General features: G+C 36.8%; 2 protein-coding genes across 2 annotated transcripts; both read right to left on the bottom strand.

The window, feature by feature from the left end:
• Positions 1 to 5,088: 5,088 nt before the first annotated feature.
• Positions 5,089 to 7,388, bottom strand: LOC135834273 (uncharacterized). Its single transcript, XM_065348122.1, has 2 exons — positions 6,801 to 7,388; positions 5,089 to 6,707 (listed from the first exon to the last, which is right to left on the bottom strand). The coding sequence occupies exon 2, from the start codon at positions 6,686 to 6,688 to the stop codon at positions 5,183 to 5,185; it is 1,506 nt and encodes a 501-aa protein (XP_065204194.1). The 5' UTR covers positions 6,689 to 6,707; positions 6,801 to 7,388; the 3' UTR covers positions 5,089 to 5,182.
• A 3,262-nt stretch (positions 7,389 to 10,650) lies between these two features.
• On the bottom strand, positions 10,651 to 12,610 carry LOC135834266 (uncharacterized). Its single transcript, XM_065348109.1, has 2 exons — positions 12,413 to 12,610; positions 10,651 to 12,292 (listed from the first exon to the last, which is right to left on the bottom strand). Exons 1-2 carry the CDS (start codon positions 12,600 to 12,602, stop codon positions 10,737 to 10,739), a joined length of 1,746 nt encoding a protein of 581 aa, XP_065204181.1. The 5' UTR covers positions 12,603 to 12,610; the 3' UTR covers positions 10,651 to 10,736.
• Positions 12,611 to 17,915: the final 5,305 nt, after the last annotated feature.

The following is a 17,915-nucleotide window of genomic DNA, read 5'->3' as shown; positions in this document are numbered from 1 at the left end:
TGACGTGAGGGGAGGGGGGCAAAAAATGGTCCAAATGGGAATTCGACTGAAAATTCATTTTCAGAAGGTTCGATTCATATGAAAACGACACCCATATCGGCGACTTTATTTTTCATTAAAATAACCATTTTTGATGGGGGGGGGGGGGGTTGAAAAGGGTCGGGGAGGTCAAGGCCCTGCATAAATATTTCCTGCTGGCATTAGAATGAAATGATTTTATAAAATCAATGGTTAATAGGTGGTTTATCCATAACTTGAACCCATGTATAGTAGGTGCAGCTTATGGTTAATAAAGCAAGGGGTGGTCAGTTTTTATTTTTTTTGACAAACTTCCACCACTCCAAAATTTTTGAAATTTTTATGGTATGTTTACGGATAAATTACGCGTGTTTTAACTAGAAAAATTCCATTGTTACTTTGACCCTTCATTACAAAATGGCGGTTCAAAATTTTTAAAAGGGCAGAACCCCCCCAAAAAATTGCCCAAATTTTTTTTCCTAAATTGGTTTTGTTCTTTGAACTCTTTAGAACCGATCTAAAAAAACTCGAAATATTTATCAGCATTTGGTAAAAAATGGCGTCTAGTGAGAAAATTAAGAAAAAAAAAGACATTTTAGCCCCTCCCCCCCAAAATACTTGCTCTAGGGGTCCAAAATTTTCATCACAGTTTTTTCTCATCATGGTTGACCTTTTAGGGTAGGAGCGGTCAATAACTGTTTCAAGGGCCAAATCACCATACTTAACCCGCTATACCCTTTCATCAAATGGAGTTGGAAAGCCGAAATTCATTCTGCAAACTAATTTCAATTCTCTACGAAGTCGACTGCAGGTGAATTTGTAGTCTCCAGCAATTTTTTGAAAATTACTGGAGCCTCCAGTAGATTTTTTAAATTTGAAATTTCCTCAAAATTTCATCAAATGGAGGTGGAAAGCTAAAATCAACTCTGCACTTCAATTTTAACACCCTCTGACGACGCAATTTCCGCTGGGTTCAAGACTCAAGTCATTTTGGAGCCTGTAGCGACTTTCTGAAAATTACTGGAGCCTCCACCAGATTTTTGAAACTTCAAAATTTTCACATTTCATCAAATGGGGTTAGCAATAGCAAGCTGAAATTTTACTCTGCATATTAATTTTAATACAATATGAAGTCGACTGCACAGTGGTTTCAACTTTCAAGTGGTTTTGAAGCTTCCAGCTACTTTTTTGAGATTTCGATTTTCCTAAAAACGCCATGAAACCTTTCAAAAAGTCACTGGAGGCTCCAGAATGACTTGAACCCGCCTTAAGTCGTCTGTAGAGGGTGTTAAAATTGCAGTGCAGAGTTAATTTTAGCTTTCCATCTCCATCCATCTGATGAAATTTTGGGGAAATTTCAAGTTTCAAAAATCTACTGGAGGCTCCAGTACTAATTTTCAAAAAATCTCTGGAGACTCCGAAACGACTTCAAATTTACCTGTTGTCGACTTCGTAATTGTAATAAATTGAAACTACGAGTATTTTGCAGAATAAATTTCTGCTTTCCAACTCCATTTTCATAAAATTTTATGGGAATTTCGAGTTTTAAAAATCTGCTGGAGGCTCCAGAACTGCTCAAAACGGTTTCAAACAGTTTTCAATCGATTTGGCAGGTCGAAAATAGGGTATATCCCAAATTTCAGGTTTCTAGGTTAATTTGGTAAAATTTTGATTTTTTTTCTCACACTTTGGCCAAATTTTTTTAATTTTTGAAAATTCACCAAAAATCGAAAAAGTCCCTTTAGCACTTGAAATTTTGACAGGTGGTGAATTTTTGCCTGCTCTTTAGATTTACCTTCGTATGGGTTAAAAAATTTCATGCAAGTCCTATGTTAGAATTCAAAATCTGCAATTTTGGGTGACCTGTCACTGAAAATAGCCGCAATTTTGTAAGTAGGGCCACTTTCTTTTTGAGGAAAAGGGCTACAAATGTTCCTTACCTTAGGACTCTCCCGTTAAGAAAAAAGTTGTCCCGGAGGATGGGTGGGGGAGGGCAATCGATTCTTATGCGCCCTCCCCCTCCCCCCGACTAAAATCTCACACTGTTTTTACGCATACGTACCGTATTATATCAGGGTCATAATTTTTGTGATTTTGGGAGTCGCAGGAGTCGCGTGGCGCGACTCTTCAAAAAAAAGAGTCAGACTCCTCGAAATTGCGACTTAGTTTAATTAAAGAGTTATTCAAAAGAGTCCGGCTCTGAGTCGCACCGTTGCTACTCCCTGCGACTCTTCCACGTGACTCCGAGTCGCCCCAGCTCTGGAAGCCAAGGATGGAATTGGAAAGCTTGCTGAAAGCTAAAAGCTAAAAGCTGAAGGTTGAGAAAGTTTGGGATTTTTGAAAGCTAAAAGCTTTAGTCAAAAGCTTTATTTATTCAGCTTTCTTTCAGCTTTTTTACAAATTCATTTGGTTCAGTTCCTGTTTGAGTTCTTCTAGTAGATTTATAGATTTTAGATTTTACTAATACTATTTTTCTTTTACTTTTCTCAAGTTTCAGTTTTCTTTTCTATTCACCTCATTAAAAAAAAATTGTAAAGCTTAAAGCTAAAAGCTGAGGAAATTTGGGATTTTTGAAAGCTAAATGCTAAAGCCAAAAAGTTTCATCATTCAGCTTTCTATCCCTGGCACAAACAAAACAACGATTTTATGAAGTACCTACCTATATATTTTATTTTCATTCGCAGTTTGTCATGTAAGTACACTTTGAATTGAAATTACCTACCTACTAGAAATTTTTAGTGAGCACATAGGTGTTTTAGAAATTAGATTAGAATACCAAAATGTTCACAATTTAAAATTTTATTCTTTTTTAAAACTTTGAAAAGTACTTAAAGCTCAAAGTTGTGAAAACCATAGATGATTTGAGTGAACAATTGGCAATTGAACGTACCTACCTACACAAAAAATTATAATGCCAAATTTGCACATCTTCAAATTTCAAAATTGAAGGGGCGGGGCAAACACAATTTGAAAATCTAGGGGATGACAAATTTGGAAGTTTTGAATCAAGTTTGCCCTTTCAATTTTGAAGATCATGTTTGTCCACTCGAATACTATAGTATGTATAGGTATAGGTTATGGCTTATGGGATGGGCATCATTTGAACAGAGCAGTGGGTCCGAAACGACCCTGAAACCGGAACCAATTAAATTAAATTAAATGCAATACCAAACCGGCCAAAACCTATCATGAAACCAAAATTGTTATTTTACTCGATCCCAAAACTGATATTTGAATCTCAAAACAATCCTAGAATTGAAACAAACTCGTTTTGGTTCTGGGATTTCAATTTATGACCTTTTTTTCCCAATATGTTATTGATTTGTGATAAATTATCATTTTACATCATTTATCAATTATTTTCATTCATTCAGAAATTCAGATTATAATACCTAGAAATTCCTCAGCAAATTCAGCAATTCCCCATGTCAAAACCTCTCACTTTTTAGACCCCCTGCAGGGTCCAACACTCCATTCGTCAATTTGGGCTTAAAGTTGGTTGAAATGAAAATCCCAAAACCAGAATAGCTTCATCCTAGAACCAAAGCAATTTTTTCAATCCCAAAACCAAAACTGAAATAAAATTCAGAAGAACAAAACTGAAACAAAATCCAATCCGGCAATCCCAAAATGGATATTGATCCCAAAACCAAAACCCAATCCCAAAATCGTTTTAGACCCACAGGCCACAGCTCTGCATTTGAATGATTCAAACACGTTTTCTATTTTTTCATCATTTTTTCAAAATTAATAGATTTTGAGTTTTGCGAAGCATGTGGCTCCCCAATTCACACAGGATAGGCAACGTTTTTTGTTTGTCTCCTCGAGTAGTATCTACAGTTGAATTTTTGCAGACAATTTCTGAAACACCCTCTCTCCCAACTTTTCCAAATATTTTTCAAAATTCTGTTTAGTAAACAACTAAACAACCCATTTTCAACCTCAACGTTCTTTTAAAAAATCCTAAATGTATGTACGTATTTTAATGGAGGGAGGATGAGGGGTGTAAAATTTCTTTAGAAGGCTGTCTGTCATTTTATTGCCCCATACGCTACATTGCCTCTCAGTGGTATTGCGTTTCAACTTTCAAGTCGAGGTCCTCCGAATTGGCTCAACATTTTTTGTAGGTTCCCTATGTTTTGGAAAAGAAAGACAATCGTCATCATTGACCTCCAAACCACTCTAGACGCTTGTAATTTATTTTTCAGCTGTGTTGTTACTTATTGCTCATCATAATACTGAATTTTACAGCCTAATATTTACCTGGATACCTATATTGCTACAACTAAGTAGGAAAAAATCTCTAATCTGCTAACATTGTTTTAAAGGTACCCTAGATAATTAAAAGTATGTAGGTGCAGTACTGTTTCAAAAATATTTGTTGCCAAAAATTTCAAAACTAAAGGTGAGCTTTTTTTGTTGAAAGTTTTAACTTTTGAAAGCTAGCCAAATTTCGGAGCTGTAATTTTGAAAATTTGCAAAAAATCCAGTGGGCACAGGTACATTTCTATTTTTTGTAACTGGAATAAGGATTGGCAAGCCTCAAAATTTTGGTCAAAATGTAAAAAAATCCAAAATATCATGTAACTCATTGTTTCATACCTACGAATTTGAACTACATTTTTCTTGTTCAACTCTTGCAACGCCCCACGCCCCACGAGCCACCAAATTCTCTAATACAAATAAATTTTTAAAAAATCTTGTTCTTGTGAAATGGAAGTGCTAAATATGAATATCGAATTTTCTTATCGATTCAATCCTCCTCCAACACTCCTAATTGGGTCCCCAGATTTCTTCCCTAAGTAGGTATACCAAAATAAAAAAGTTTACCAAGTAAGTAATAGTATCACACGGGTGAAAATCCGATCAGGCCTAATGGAAGGTCCAGACTGGTGACTGGTATTTCACATTGTACCTATCTGACTGGTTTGAAAATAATGAAAACATATAATTCGATCAAAACTCTGATCTGATCTGATCTGATCGGATCAGATTAACAAACGCAAGCATACAAACAGCAATCCAAAATCCAATCAGATCAGAGGAATGACATGACAAATAGCCAAGGCGTAAGCAAACAGGGTATAATAATTAAGAGTTAACAGTCTTCGGTTACAAATGGTGATATTGGTAAACTTAATTCTAATCCGTATCCAGATCCACTTCAAACAACGCGTTCATCTTCAGTTATAAAGTTGATACAGAAAAAACAATAATCCACATTATGCCAATTCAACTCCAAAAAACGCTGCTTCAATTCTAGTCTTTTTCGCGCATCCGAATTGCAAAATGACAAAAATTTATTTGCTCGCTCAACACAACCATCTTCCAGCATGTGAATAAGATATGGCTTGATATTTTCATACTGAAACATGTGTTCTTTGAACAAAGCTATTTCCTCCTCGTTCCTGAAGCACAATTTCATTATTTCGAGTACATCTTCGACATTCGCGTTTACAATCAAAATAGCCCAATGTTTGTGCCAAAATGTACTCCTTTCTTCGAAACTGGCATCTGATAGCACTGTGGTTAAGAATCTCATTTCTCCACATGTGGTTGAACGATGTGTTTTAAGAATAAGAAACCACATACGTTCAGGCAACACATTCTCTAAAGCGGCCTTTTTCAAATTCTCAGCAGCACTTTTCCATATTTCACAGCCCAAATGCACTGGACTTGTACTTGTACAATCTGGATGTTTGTCGCGTGAAAAATGGTTCGTTTCTGACCAAAGTGATTCCTGAGTAAAACAAGTGAAACTGTTTGTATCTATTTTGTTTTTAATGAACATCCAAGTAGGAAGAACAAGCTTTTTGGTGGCAGTGTTTCCTTGGATTACTAGAGAGGATAATAAATCACCGGCATAACTTCCAGTGAAAAAATTTTCGAGCTGAGGTTCGCTCAATCTTTGTAAAATATACCTAGCGAATAGTTCCCAAGCACTTGTATTTAGTTTGATTAGTGCTCGCAAATTCCTTTCCTTCAGCATACGATTCCAAAAATACTCCGCACAAGTATAGTTATTTGGTCCGCATTCCTTGAGCATAATCTTCTCAATAGTTTCATTTACGTGTCCTGTAACCTCAACCAGTGCGTTTTCAAGATCGCAAATCCAGTAGTGTAATTCTGGAAATCTCGAAAACGGACATTCAAATAATCGTAACATTGGGCTGACAGATGGCCAAATTCGTTTGATATCATCTTTGAAGCAGTATAAACAAGCGATCCTGAATTTTTGTTCATTGCAGATTTCATCACAGGACAACATTCTTTTGGCTGTATGAACGTAATGAATGGTGCCATTCCAGTCCCAAGCAAAATCATGGAAAAGACTCAAAATGAAGCAGTAATGAACACCATAACACCAACGGAATACTTTGTTCCAATGGTAATCCAGCCATTGTGAGATTGAATTTCCAAACGTGACGATACTTTCCTTCAGTATGTTGTAGATTCGCTGCGGCAAATCAGGAAGTCCTCCTTTGACTTTGAGTAGAGTACCCTCACAGTACTTCAAATGGAATCCGCTCAATTGACTGTTTTGGAGGTGGTATGAACGGATACCATTTCGCCATAATTCTAGGGCAACTGTAATAGATGAAATTTGTTGCAATGTTGGAGGGCTTGGATAAGCAACGTCAAATACATCGGATATGGTTTCAGTCATCATAAAATTCTTGATACTGGTTCTATAGAATAGAAAGAAAAATGTTTACAAAATTACCTTATGCAAGTAGAATAATGATATCAATCTCATTAGGCACTTCTATGTACACACTTACTATCAAATGATTGATGTGAATCAAAGTGCAGGTATTGCTTTCAACAATCCAAATGAACTGATACTGTAGAACCAGTTTTTGAGAATATAAAATATAAAATATTACCATTTACCACAAAATATCCACACACCACTGTTCTAACTCTCATTTCATCAGAGATAAACAATAGAATCTAAAAAGAATGGCAGAATGGTGGATTTTGACTTTATTTTGACTTTGAGATGAGTAGAATGTAATAGGAATGGAACATGGAACTACAGTTGGAACATGGAACTACACAACTACAGTTCGAACGGGAGCGTCTGTTTTGTTACAGATGGCTGGTTGGGGTGGAATTTTTTTTCTGGACTTGGAATTTTTCGAGTGTGGTGTGTGTGTGGATGTGGTGTCAAGTGTTCTACATATGTTTTTTATTTTTAATTTTTTTTAAAATAAATTTCGTCTCTGTGTGTGTATATGAGCATTTCAGCATTTGCCATTTGCCTCTTACTGTATTGTGGTACTTCTCTAACTACTCACCTCTAAAAATATGTACGTAACATACTTTGATTGAATTTTCAGATTTACCCTTGGTGTTGTTGTTGTATGAGTATGCAGCTAACATCGTATTTCTTAAATAAGAGATCGCGGAACAGAGGGGAGAGGGAGGGTAGGAGCCCTCCGGAGGGTACCCTTTTTTGACCTTGCTCCGGAGCCGGAGCAAGAAGTACTTGAAATTTTTCGAGTGTAGCCGGAGGAGGAGGTGGAGGTACTTATAAAAAATCTCCGGAGCTGGATCCAGCTGCCGGAGCCGGAGGTACCTATTTCTTTTTCAAATTTGAGAGCTGGAGCTGGAGGTGAAGGCCCCTCCCTCCGCGATCCCTGTTTTAAATACTTGTTTCCCCTTACTTTAAATGTATTAGTGGTGCCAAAAAGCTATTTCTCACCTTCATATTTATTTTTATTTTTTTACATCGGTGCTAAAAACGTACCTATATATTTTTTTCGTTACTTTTACTTACTTTTTAACCCTACTTTTGTGGGATATGGAGCCAACTTTAATTTTTCTATTTTTGTTTCAGTATTGAATTTCATTTTTAAAAGTGAAGATAATTGAAAATTCAATCAAAGTATGATACGTACATATTTTTAGAGGTGAGAAATTGAGAAGTACCACAATACAATAACAATAAGAGACAAATGCTGAAATGCTCACACACAGGGACGAAATTTATACAAAAAAAATTAAAAACAAAAAACGTACGTACTACGTATAACACACCACACTCGAAAAAGTTTCAAGCACAGAAAAAAAAATGCCACCCCAACGGGCCATTTGTAACAAAACAGACGCTCGTGAACTGTACCTACTTACTGCAAGAACGTGGCGTACTGGTTCAGCACGAAAACTGATGGAGGAAACCGGAACCGAAACTGAAACCAGAATTAGATGTCGATTCGTTCTTTCAGTGCTTCCAAACATTTTCATGCATGATGAAAGTGAGAATGGACGGAGACAGGTTACTCTTAACTTAACGCTTCGCTTCCCCTAATTTTCTATACGGGTATCCATGTGAAGAGAGTATGTAGATGCCAATACTTACTTCAGATTTGGATACAACCAAGTATGGTGAAGGTGTGGCCAGACTTCAAAATTGAAGGGGCAAAATAAGTTTTCAAAATCCAAGAGTCAAAATCCAATTTTGACCATGGACCATGGGGGGGGGGGGGTCGGTTGAAAAATTAACAAACATCACCTATCATGACCTTTTGTTCAACTTGAAAATTGAACAGACAACAAAGGATTTTCAATTTCAAAAAATTGCGATGAAAAAAATAAATGCGGAATTGATACCCATTGAATAATACAATACTAGGTACGTCAAGAAATGAACAAATTTTGTTACAATCATTTTTTTTTCTTGCTGTAAAATTTAAAACGTTTTTAAACCTTGAATATTGTTGTAAAAACAAAATTTTTACAAAATCAAAAATTGTTGAGCTTCAAAAACTTTCTAAATTTTAGAGTGGAAAAAAATGATCGCAACAAATTTTTTTATTTCATCGCGATTTTTTGAAATTAAAAATCATTTTGTAGCTCCTTAAATTTGCAAGTTATGCAAAAAGTCATTATTAGGTACCTAATTTTGTTCATTTTTCAAAGTACCTATTACAACGGTACGTAACCGACCAGAGATGGGCGATTCACAAAAAAAAATTAATCGGATTCAAATACATAGCGCGATTCACCGAAAAATTAAATCTGATTTCTGATTGTAAATATTTTGGACAGATTTCTAAGCATTTTTTGAAAAATAGAAGTTTCTAAACAACCTGTTGAGGTTCCAAACCAAACAAAACAGATTGAAGTTGCTTGCAATCTAGCTCGCAGATTTAATCAGGAATGCAAATCTGAAGCTGAATCTTTTGGCTTTAGCTTTAGATTTTCAAATTCATAAAGCTATCTAACCGCTATAGCTTTTAGTTTAGCTTTCGGATTTTCAACATTTTTTTAATGGGGTGAATTGAATAGGAAATGAAAATTTACAACCACGATGGGAAAAAAACTGAAAAAAGGAGAAAAGTAAAATGTGAAAATGATTGGAAAATCCATTTGATGAAATTTTGGGGAAATTTCAAGTTTCAAAAATGTACTGGAGGCTCCTGTAATTTTCAAATCGTTGGAGGCTCTAAAATGACTTGAAATCCACCAGAAGTCGTTTTCAGAGGGTGTTAAAATTGAAGTGTAGAGTAAATTTCAGCTTTCCATCTCCACTTGATGAAATTTTGTGAAAATTTAAAGTTTCAAAAATCTGCTGGAGGCTTCAGGAATTTTCAAAAAGTCGCTGGAGGATCCAAAAAGACTTGAAATTCACCTGCAGTACTTCGTAGCGTATTGAGATTAGTTCTTAGAATAAATTTCAGCTTTACAACTCCAATTTGATGGAATTTTGTAGGAATTTCGAGATTCAAAAATCTGCTGGAGGCTCCAGAACTGCTCAAAACGGGTTGAAACCGTTTCCAATCGATTTGGCATGTCGAAAATAGGGTATATCCCAAATTTCAGCTTTCTTGGTCAATTTGGTAAAATTTTGATTTTTTCCCTCATTTTTGGCCTGAATTCGATTTTCAAAAATTCACCAAAAATCGAAAAACGCACTTTAGCACTTGAAATTTTGACAGGTGATAAATTTTTGCATGATCTTTCGATCTACCTTTGTAAAGTTTGAAAAAGTTCATGCAAGTCCTATGTTAAAACGCAAAGTTTGCGAATTCAGCTGACCTGTCAATCAAAATGGCCGCCATTTTGTAAGTAAGGCCAACTTTTTTTTTGGCAAGTTTGCTTTAAAATGTCCCTTAGGATGTCCCCTTTAAGAAAAAAGTTGTCCCGGAGGGTTGGCGGGGGGGGGGGGGGGTGCAATTACTCCTATTGTCATATGCCGGACTAATTGTAAAATGTCAAACTCAGAGAAAAGTTTTAGAAATTTTTAATTGTAATTTTAATTTTAACTACCAAAATTTTAAACTCAACATGGAAAAATGACCACCAAAAAATTTATCCTTCACCTTGACTGTTGACCAAAAAAGATGATCACTAATAACCTGAGCGTAATTTTTAAAAATGAATATGTAACCTCAACTGTAACCTTTAACCAAAATTTCGAATCCCTTGTTGAATTTTTAACCATAACCGCGACCGGATTTTTTTTTGATCAACGCTGAAAACATCTTATCCGATCAAAACTCTGATCTGATTCGATCAGATCCATTTATTCTCTGCTAAGACAACAATTAAATCCATAAACGCAAACATACAAACAATACCTAATCCAATATTGGATCAGAAAAATGTCAAAAAAAAACAGCCAAGGCCTCAGCGAATGCAATATTTATTAGAGTTAACATTAACAGTCTTCGGTTACTGGTAGTGAACTTGAATCCGTATCCAGATCCACTTCAAACAGCGTCGCTAATAAACTCACTAACGCGTTCTTCTTTGGTCAGAAAGTTTTTACACAAAGAACACTTATCCGCGTCATGCCAATTCAACTCCAAAAAACGCTGCTTCAATTCCATTCTTTTCTGCGCATCCGAATTACAAAAAGACAAAAATATATTCGTTCGCTTAACATAACCACCTCTCAGCATGTGAATGAGATACGGCTTGATATTTTCATACTGAAACATGTGTTCTTTGAACGAAGCTATTTCCTCCTCGTTCCTGAAGCACAATTTCGTTAATTTGAGTATATCTTCGACATTTGCGTTCAAGATCAAAATAGTCCAATGTTTGTGCCAAAATGTACTCCTTTCTTCGAAGCTGGCATCCGATAGCATTGTGATCATTAATCTCATTTCTTTAAAATCCAATGCACACTTGGCTTGGTGAAACCACAAACGTTCAGGCAACACATCATCTAAAGCGGCCCTTTTTAAATCCTCTGCGGCGCTTTTCCATATTTCACAGGCCAAATACACTGGACTTGTACAATCCATACGTTCGTCACGTGATAAATAATTAGTCTCTGACAATAGCAATAGCTGAATGAACATGGTGAAAGTGTCTTTATTCATTTTGTTTTTAAGGAACATCCAAGTTGGAAGGACAAGTTTTTTGGTGGCAGTGTTACCGTAGATCAATAGAGAAATCAATAAATTACTAGCATTTTTATTTCCAGCGAGAAAATTTTCCAGCCGAGGTTCGCTCAATCTTTGCAAAATATACCTAGCGAATAGCTCCCAAACGCTCGTACTCAGTTTGATAGGTGTTTGCGACATCCTTCCCTGCAGCAGTTGATTCCAAAAATACTCCGCGCGCGTATAGTTATTCGAGTTGCATGTCTTGAGCATAATCACATCAATAGTTTCATTTACCCATCTCCTATCCGTATACTCAAAAACTACGTTTTTAATATCGCAAATCCAGTAGCATAATTCTGGAATTCTGGAAAAAGGAAATTCATGGCAATGCATCTTTGCGCTGACAGATGGCCAAATTCGTTTGATATCATCTTCGAAGCAGTAAAAACAAGCGATCGTGAATTTTGTTTCATTACAGATTTTATCACAGGACAACATTCTTTTGGCTGTACGAACGTAATGAATTGTGCCATTCCGGTCCCAAGCAAAATCACGGAACATACTCAAAATGAAGTAGCGATGATTACCAATATCAGTACACCAACGGAATACTTTGTCCCAATGGTAATCCAGCCATTGTGAGACTGAATCTCTGAACGTGTTGATATATTCTTCCACTAAGTCGTAAATCTTAGGTGGCAAATCAGGAAGACCTGCTTTTTTGAGCAGAGTACGCTCACAGTCCTTCAAATTGAAGCTGCCCCATCGACATCGAGTGTCTCGGACGAGGTATGAACGGATACTACTTCGCCATAATTCTACGGCAACTTTGATATATGAGATTTCTAGCAAAGTTGGCGGGCTTGGATAGGCAACGTCGAATACATTGGATACGGTTTCGGTCATCGTAGAATAATTCTTGATTCGGTTCTCTAGAATTTAAAAATGTTAACAAAATTATCATTCGCGAGTTGAATAATGATATTAATCTTGTTATGCACTTCTATGCAATATGTCATTGTATGTACTATGTAGGTATGTACTTTACTTACGATCAAATAATTGATGTAAATCAAAGTGTGGGCATTGCTTTCGACCATCCAAATGAACTAATACAACCAATTTTTGAAAATATGAAATATAGCAACACAAATATTCACACAACCGTGTTTTCAAGTTCCAACTCTCATTTTTATCTATCAGAATTATTGTTGATTTTGACACCCATAGATATTGGAACATGGAACATGGAACTACAGCTCGAACTGGACTGCAAGAACGTAGCACACTTGTTCAGCTCCGGAACTGACGGAACCGAAACCGAAACTAGATATAGTGATGTCGATTCGTCTTTTCAGCATCGACCTTTCGTTTCGTTCATGCATAGGCATAGTGAAAAGGGAGAATGGAGAGTTGGAGACAGGGCCTCACCACTTCACCTAATTTTTTATTCAATTTTTATTTTAGACTTAAATTTTATTTTCATTTTTCAGGTTACCATTTTAATTTTTACAATTTTCAATGTTCACTGTTCAGTTCAGTTCGACTTCCACTTTCCAGTTCCTGGAATTTTCAAAGTTTGACAATTTTTAGCCCAAAACATCATTGGGCGGTAGCACCAGCACCCTAAAGCTGAAAACTTGAAGAAATGTTGGAATCATTGCATTCGAAAAAAAAAGTTTTTCCGTGGCGAATTTGTAATATTCTACTCTTAAAACCCCAGTAACCAAAATTTCAAAGGCTGATGTAGGTTTTTTGATTTTTGGTGAATTTTTGAAAATTCAGAAAACCTGTTTTGAGGTCGATTTTTAAAATTTTTTTTAGCAAAGACAACAAATGTGAATGAATTCCTTCGATTCAACTCCCATAACATCAACAACTACTAGTTTTTGATCCATTCGAAACTTCCAGCAGTTTTGAGGATCTGAACTCTCAACAGTCAACCATACTATAGTCTTCGAAAATAATGACTGTTCCATAAGTGCATTTCTTTCCAATAGAATAAGCATTAAGTACTCGTATATTAATAGCTCATCCGATGAACAGATAAATGCAAAAATCACTTGAGAATCCGCTGTTACAATTTCATAAAAGAACGAACGTTTCAATGCCATTCACAATAATGTATAGAAATTCAAATAGGTACAGACAGAAAACTGAAGTAAAAATGAAGCAACTTACCTATTCTTCCGTTCTTTCCGTTTTCATTCTTCACCAACAATTTCACATTTATCTCCTGGAACACATAGGAAAAATGGAGCACTTAGAAGAGTAGGTAGGTAGGTAGATTCTATTTTCAAAAAAAAAAAAAAAAAAAATTGGAAAACATTTCAAAATTTCAACATCCCAAAAGAAAAAGAAAAAAAATTTCATTGAAAAAAAAACCGAGACTTTGTCAAAGAAGCCAAGAAAACTACTTCCATTTTTGTTTTGATGATTCTTCAATTCTGAAAGATGATTTCATAAATTCATATTCATACGTAGCTGAAGTTACCCACATCCACATCCACATCCACAGTGAAATGCACACAGCTAAGCAGAGCCGAGCAGCACTATGAAAACCTGGTTGCATAGTTCCAGACACAAATAAATAATACTCCACTGTCCACCTTGGTCTTGGGTGATGGATGAGGGAGGGGGGGGGGGGGGTTAGGAACAAATTTTTTTTAAAAATTCCAATCCTTTAATTAAAGCTATTTCTTACCCAAAAACTAAAAAGGGCACTGTGGGGCCCCATCCACACTTTTTTGGAATTTTCAAAATTGAGGTACCAGCAAACAAACTTGACATTCGGGTTCTGGTTGTTGGCCAAGGGCGATCACCAATCTCAAAACCCCAGTGACGCCCAAAGGAGAGGTGCTGGGGTGTTTTCAAAATTCAATGTTTGTCATTTCCCTTCCAAAATGAGGTACCAAAATTTTGACAAGTGTGCATGGTTTCTGAGGATGATGGAGTGCCAAAATGGGTTACAAAACCCCAGTGACCCCCAAAAAAGGGCACTGTGGGTGGGTTTCAAAATTTTCAAAATTTTCAAATTTCATCAACAAAATGAGGTACCACCAAACAACCTTCATATTTGGGTTCTGGATGTTGGCCAAGGGCGATCACCAATCTCAAAACCCCAGTGACGCCCGAAGGGGAGGTGCTGGGGCGTTTTCAAAATTCAAAATTTTTCATTTCCCTTCCAAAATGAGGTACCAAAATTTTGACAAGTGTGCATGGTTTGTGAGGATGATGGAGTGCCAAAATGGGTTACAAAACCCCAGTGACCCCCAAAAAAGAGCACTGTGGGTGGGTTTCAAAATTTTCAGAATTTTCAAATTTCATCAACAAAATGAGGTACCACCAAACAAACTTCATATTCGGGTTCTGGATGTTGGCCAAGGGCAATCACCAATCTCAAAACCCCAGTGACGCCCAAAGGGGAGGTGCTGGGGCGTTTTCAAAATTCAAAATTTTTTCATTTATCTTCCAAAATGAGGTACCAAAATTTTGACAAGTGTGCATGGTTGGTGAGTATGATGAGGTGCCAAAATGGGTTACAAAACCCCAGTGACCCCCAAAAAAGGGCACTGTGGGTGGGTTTCAAAATTTTCAAAATTTTCAAATTTCATCAACGAAATGAGGTACCACCAAACAAACTTCATATTCGGGTTCTGGATGTTGGCCAAGGGCGATCGCCAATCTCAAAACCCCAGTGACGCCCAAAGGGGAGGTGCGGTGGCGTTTTCAAAATTCAAAATTTTTTCATTTATCTTCCAAGATGAGGTACCAAAATTTTGACAAGTGTGCATGGTTTGTGTGGATGATGGAGTGCCAAAATGGGTTACAAAACCCCAGTGACCCCCAAAAAAGAGCACTGTGGGTGGGTTTCAAAATTTTAAAAATTTTCAAATTTCATCAACAAAATGAGGTTGTGGCGAAAACACACTCGCCACTCGTAGTTATCGACATGTGGATGTCAAATTTGGTGAATAGCCCCCCGGGCATTCATATGGGGAGGTGCAGGGGGGATTTGAAAATTTTCAAAATTTTTTCCAAAATGAGGTACTGCCAAACTGACAACTGTAGCTGATAGTACATCGTTAGCCAACTTCGAAATTGCCCTCAAACCCCCAGTGACCCCCAAAAAGGCACTGTGAGGCCCCATCCACACTTTTTTGGAATTTTCAAAATTGAGGTACCAGCAAACAAACTTCATATTTGGGTTCTGGTTGTTGGCCAAGGGCTATCACCAATCTCAAAACCCCAGTGACCCCCATAGGGGAGGTGCAATGGCGTTTTCAAAATTCAAAATTTTCCCCTTTGGGCGTCACTGGGGTTTTGAGATTGGCGATTGCCCTTGGCCAACATCCAGAACCCGAATATGAAGTTTGTTTGGTGGTACCTCATTTCGTTGATGAAATTTGAAAATTTTGAAAATTTTGAAACCTACCCACAGTGCCCTTTTTTGGGGGTCACTGGGGTTTTGTAACCCATTTTGGCACTCCATCATCCACACAAACCATGCACACTTGTCAAAATTTTGGTACCTCATCTTGGAAGATAAATGAAAAAATTTTGAATTTTGAAAACGCCACCGCACCTCCCCTTTGGGCGTCACTGGGGTTTTGAGATTGGCGATCGCCCTTGGCCAACATCCAGAACCCGAATATGAAGTTTGTTTGGTGGTACCTCATTTCGTTGATGAAATTTGAAAATTTTGAAAATTTTGAAACCCACCCACAGTGCCCTTTTTTGGGGGTCACTGGGGTTTTGTAACCCATTTTGGCACCTCATCATACTCACCAACCATGCACACTTGTCAAAATTTTGGTACCTCATTTTGGAAGATAAATGAAAAAATTTTGAATTTTGAAAACGCCCCAGCACCTCCCCTTTGGGCGTCACTGGGGTTTTGAGATTGGTGATTGCCCTTGGCCAACATCCAGAACCCGAATATGAAGTTTGTTTGGTGGTACCTCATTTTGTTGATGAAATTTGAAAATTCTGAAAATTTTGAAACCCACCCACAGTGCTCTTTTTTGGGGGTCACTGGGGTTTTGTAACCCATTTTGGCACTCCATCATCCTCAGAAACCATGCACACTTGTCAAAATTTTGGTACCTCATTTTGGAAGGGAAATGACAAACATTGAATTTTGAAAACACCCCAGCACCTCCCCAATGAGCATACCTGGAAGTTGTAATTGTAAATAAATGTGTTCTTCCGACACCAACTATGCTGTATAATATAATAGAAAATAGCTTGGAAGGATTGGAGTTCGAAAATTAAAATTTAAATACTCTTTTCTCTTTTCACTTACCCTCCCCTCCCCTCCCCCTACTAACCAGTAAAAAATAATTATTAAAGGGCACAGTGATTTCATTTATTTTAGTTTCTGAACACTTGATCTGGAAATAAGCAACCAGGTTTTCATAGTGCTGCTCGGCTCTGCTTAGCTGTGTGCATTTCACTGTGGATGTGGATGTGGATGTGGGTAACTTCAGCTACGTCATATTAATAACACCATTTAACTTTATTTTTTTGAAAGCTAAGGATTCCAAAAATCTGCTGGGAAACACCAGAAGCCTCGAAATAATCACCAATCCATTTGGTAGGTCGAAAAAAGAGTAGGTAGAGGTACCTACAAACCAAATTTCTGACTAGATATTATTTATGTCAATTTGATCAAACTTCGATATTTTCATAATAATGGCCAAATTTGAATTTTTAAAAGTAGGTATGCTAAACCAAAAATCAAAAAGAGCGTCAATAGGGCAGGGCGGTAATTGGTAATTTGGTACCAGTAATTTTTAGCTGAAAACTTAAAAAAATCCAAGTGGGTCATCAACAAGCACAAGTCGAGAGCACACGAGCTAAAGAAAGTAAATTGAGAGTTTTAGACTTATTTCTATTTCCAAAATGTCGTGAGAATCTTCAAAACAGCTCGAAAGCAGCTCAAGTCGACACAGAAAGTTGAAAATAGAGTACAGAGTAAATTTCAATTTTCCAACACTTTTGGTAAAATTTTGAGGAAATTTCAACATTCAAAAATCTGCTGGAGGCTCCAGAACTACTCAAAAGTGTTCGAAACAGTTTGCAATTGATTCGATGGGTTTGAAATGGGCTACATTCCAAATTTCAGGTTCCTAGGTCAATTTGATAAAATTTTGATTTTTTTTCTCATGGTTGCCTCAAATTTGATTTTCAAAAATTTGCCAAAAAACGAAAAATGCACCAGAGCATCTTAAATCGTGACTGGTGATATTGATAAAGTAATTTTTGTAAGCTCTTTCGATCTAGTGTAGAGACAGATTGTGATGCATTCTCGGTCGCGTAAGCGAGAGAAATTCGTTCTGCCTCTAGTCAACATTAAAAATAGTTCCGTAATACGACACCTAGCGGATTAGTTCTCTTACTACTTCGTATCGAGAGAACATACGCTAGAGAAACCAGTCATTTGGCGACTCCCGATGATACAACATTGGATATCAGTGTTCCGGAGATGGTATAGGCTTGTACCTATACCATACATTTGCGTAAATCTAATAGGCTAAATTAGTAGCACAAGTT

The sequence above is a fragment of the Planococcus citri genome, chromosome 1 (assembly GCF_950023065.1).
Source record: "Planococcus citri chromosome 1, ihPlaCitr1.1, whole genome shotgun sequence".
NCBI classification, from domain to species: Eukaryota; Metazoa; Arthropoda; class Insecta; order Hemiptera; family Pseudococcidae; genus Planococcus; species Planococcus citri.
Note: the sequence above shows the minus strand (reverse complement) of the source record. Positions and strands in the feature narration are given on the sequence as shown.

What these genes read in the sequence shown, in the direction of transcription:
- LOC135834273 (XM_065348122.1), bottom strand. Translation starts at nt 6,688, where the DNA reads ATGATGACTGAAACCATATCCGATGTATTTGACGTTGCTTATCCAAGC.
- LOC135834266 (XM_065348109.1), bottom strand. Translation starts at nt 12,602, where the DNA reads ATGTTCCAATATCTATGGGTGTCAAAATCAACAATAATTCTGATAGAT. An exon ending in TTTACATCAATTATTTGATC is followed by an intron (nt 12,293 to 12,412) that starts GTAAGTAAAGTA and finishes TTTAAATTCTAG; the next exon opens with AGAACCGAATCAAGAATTAT.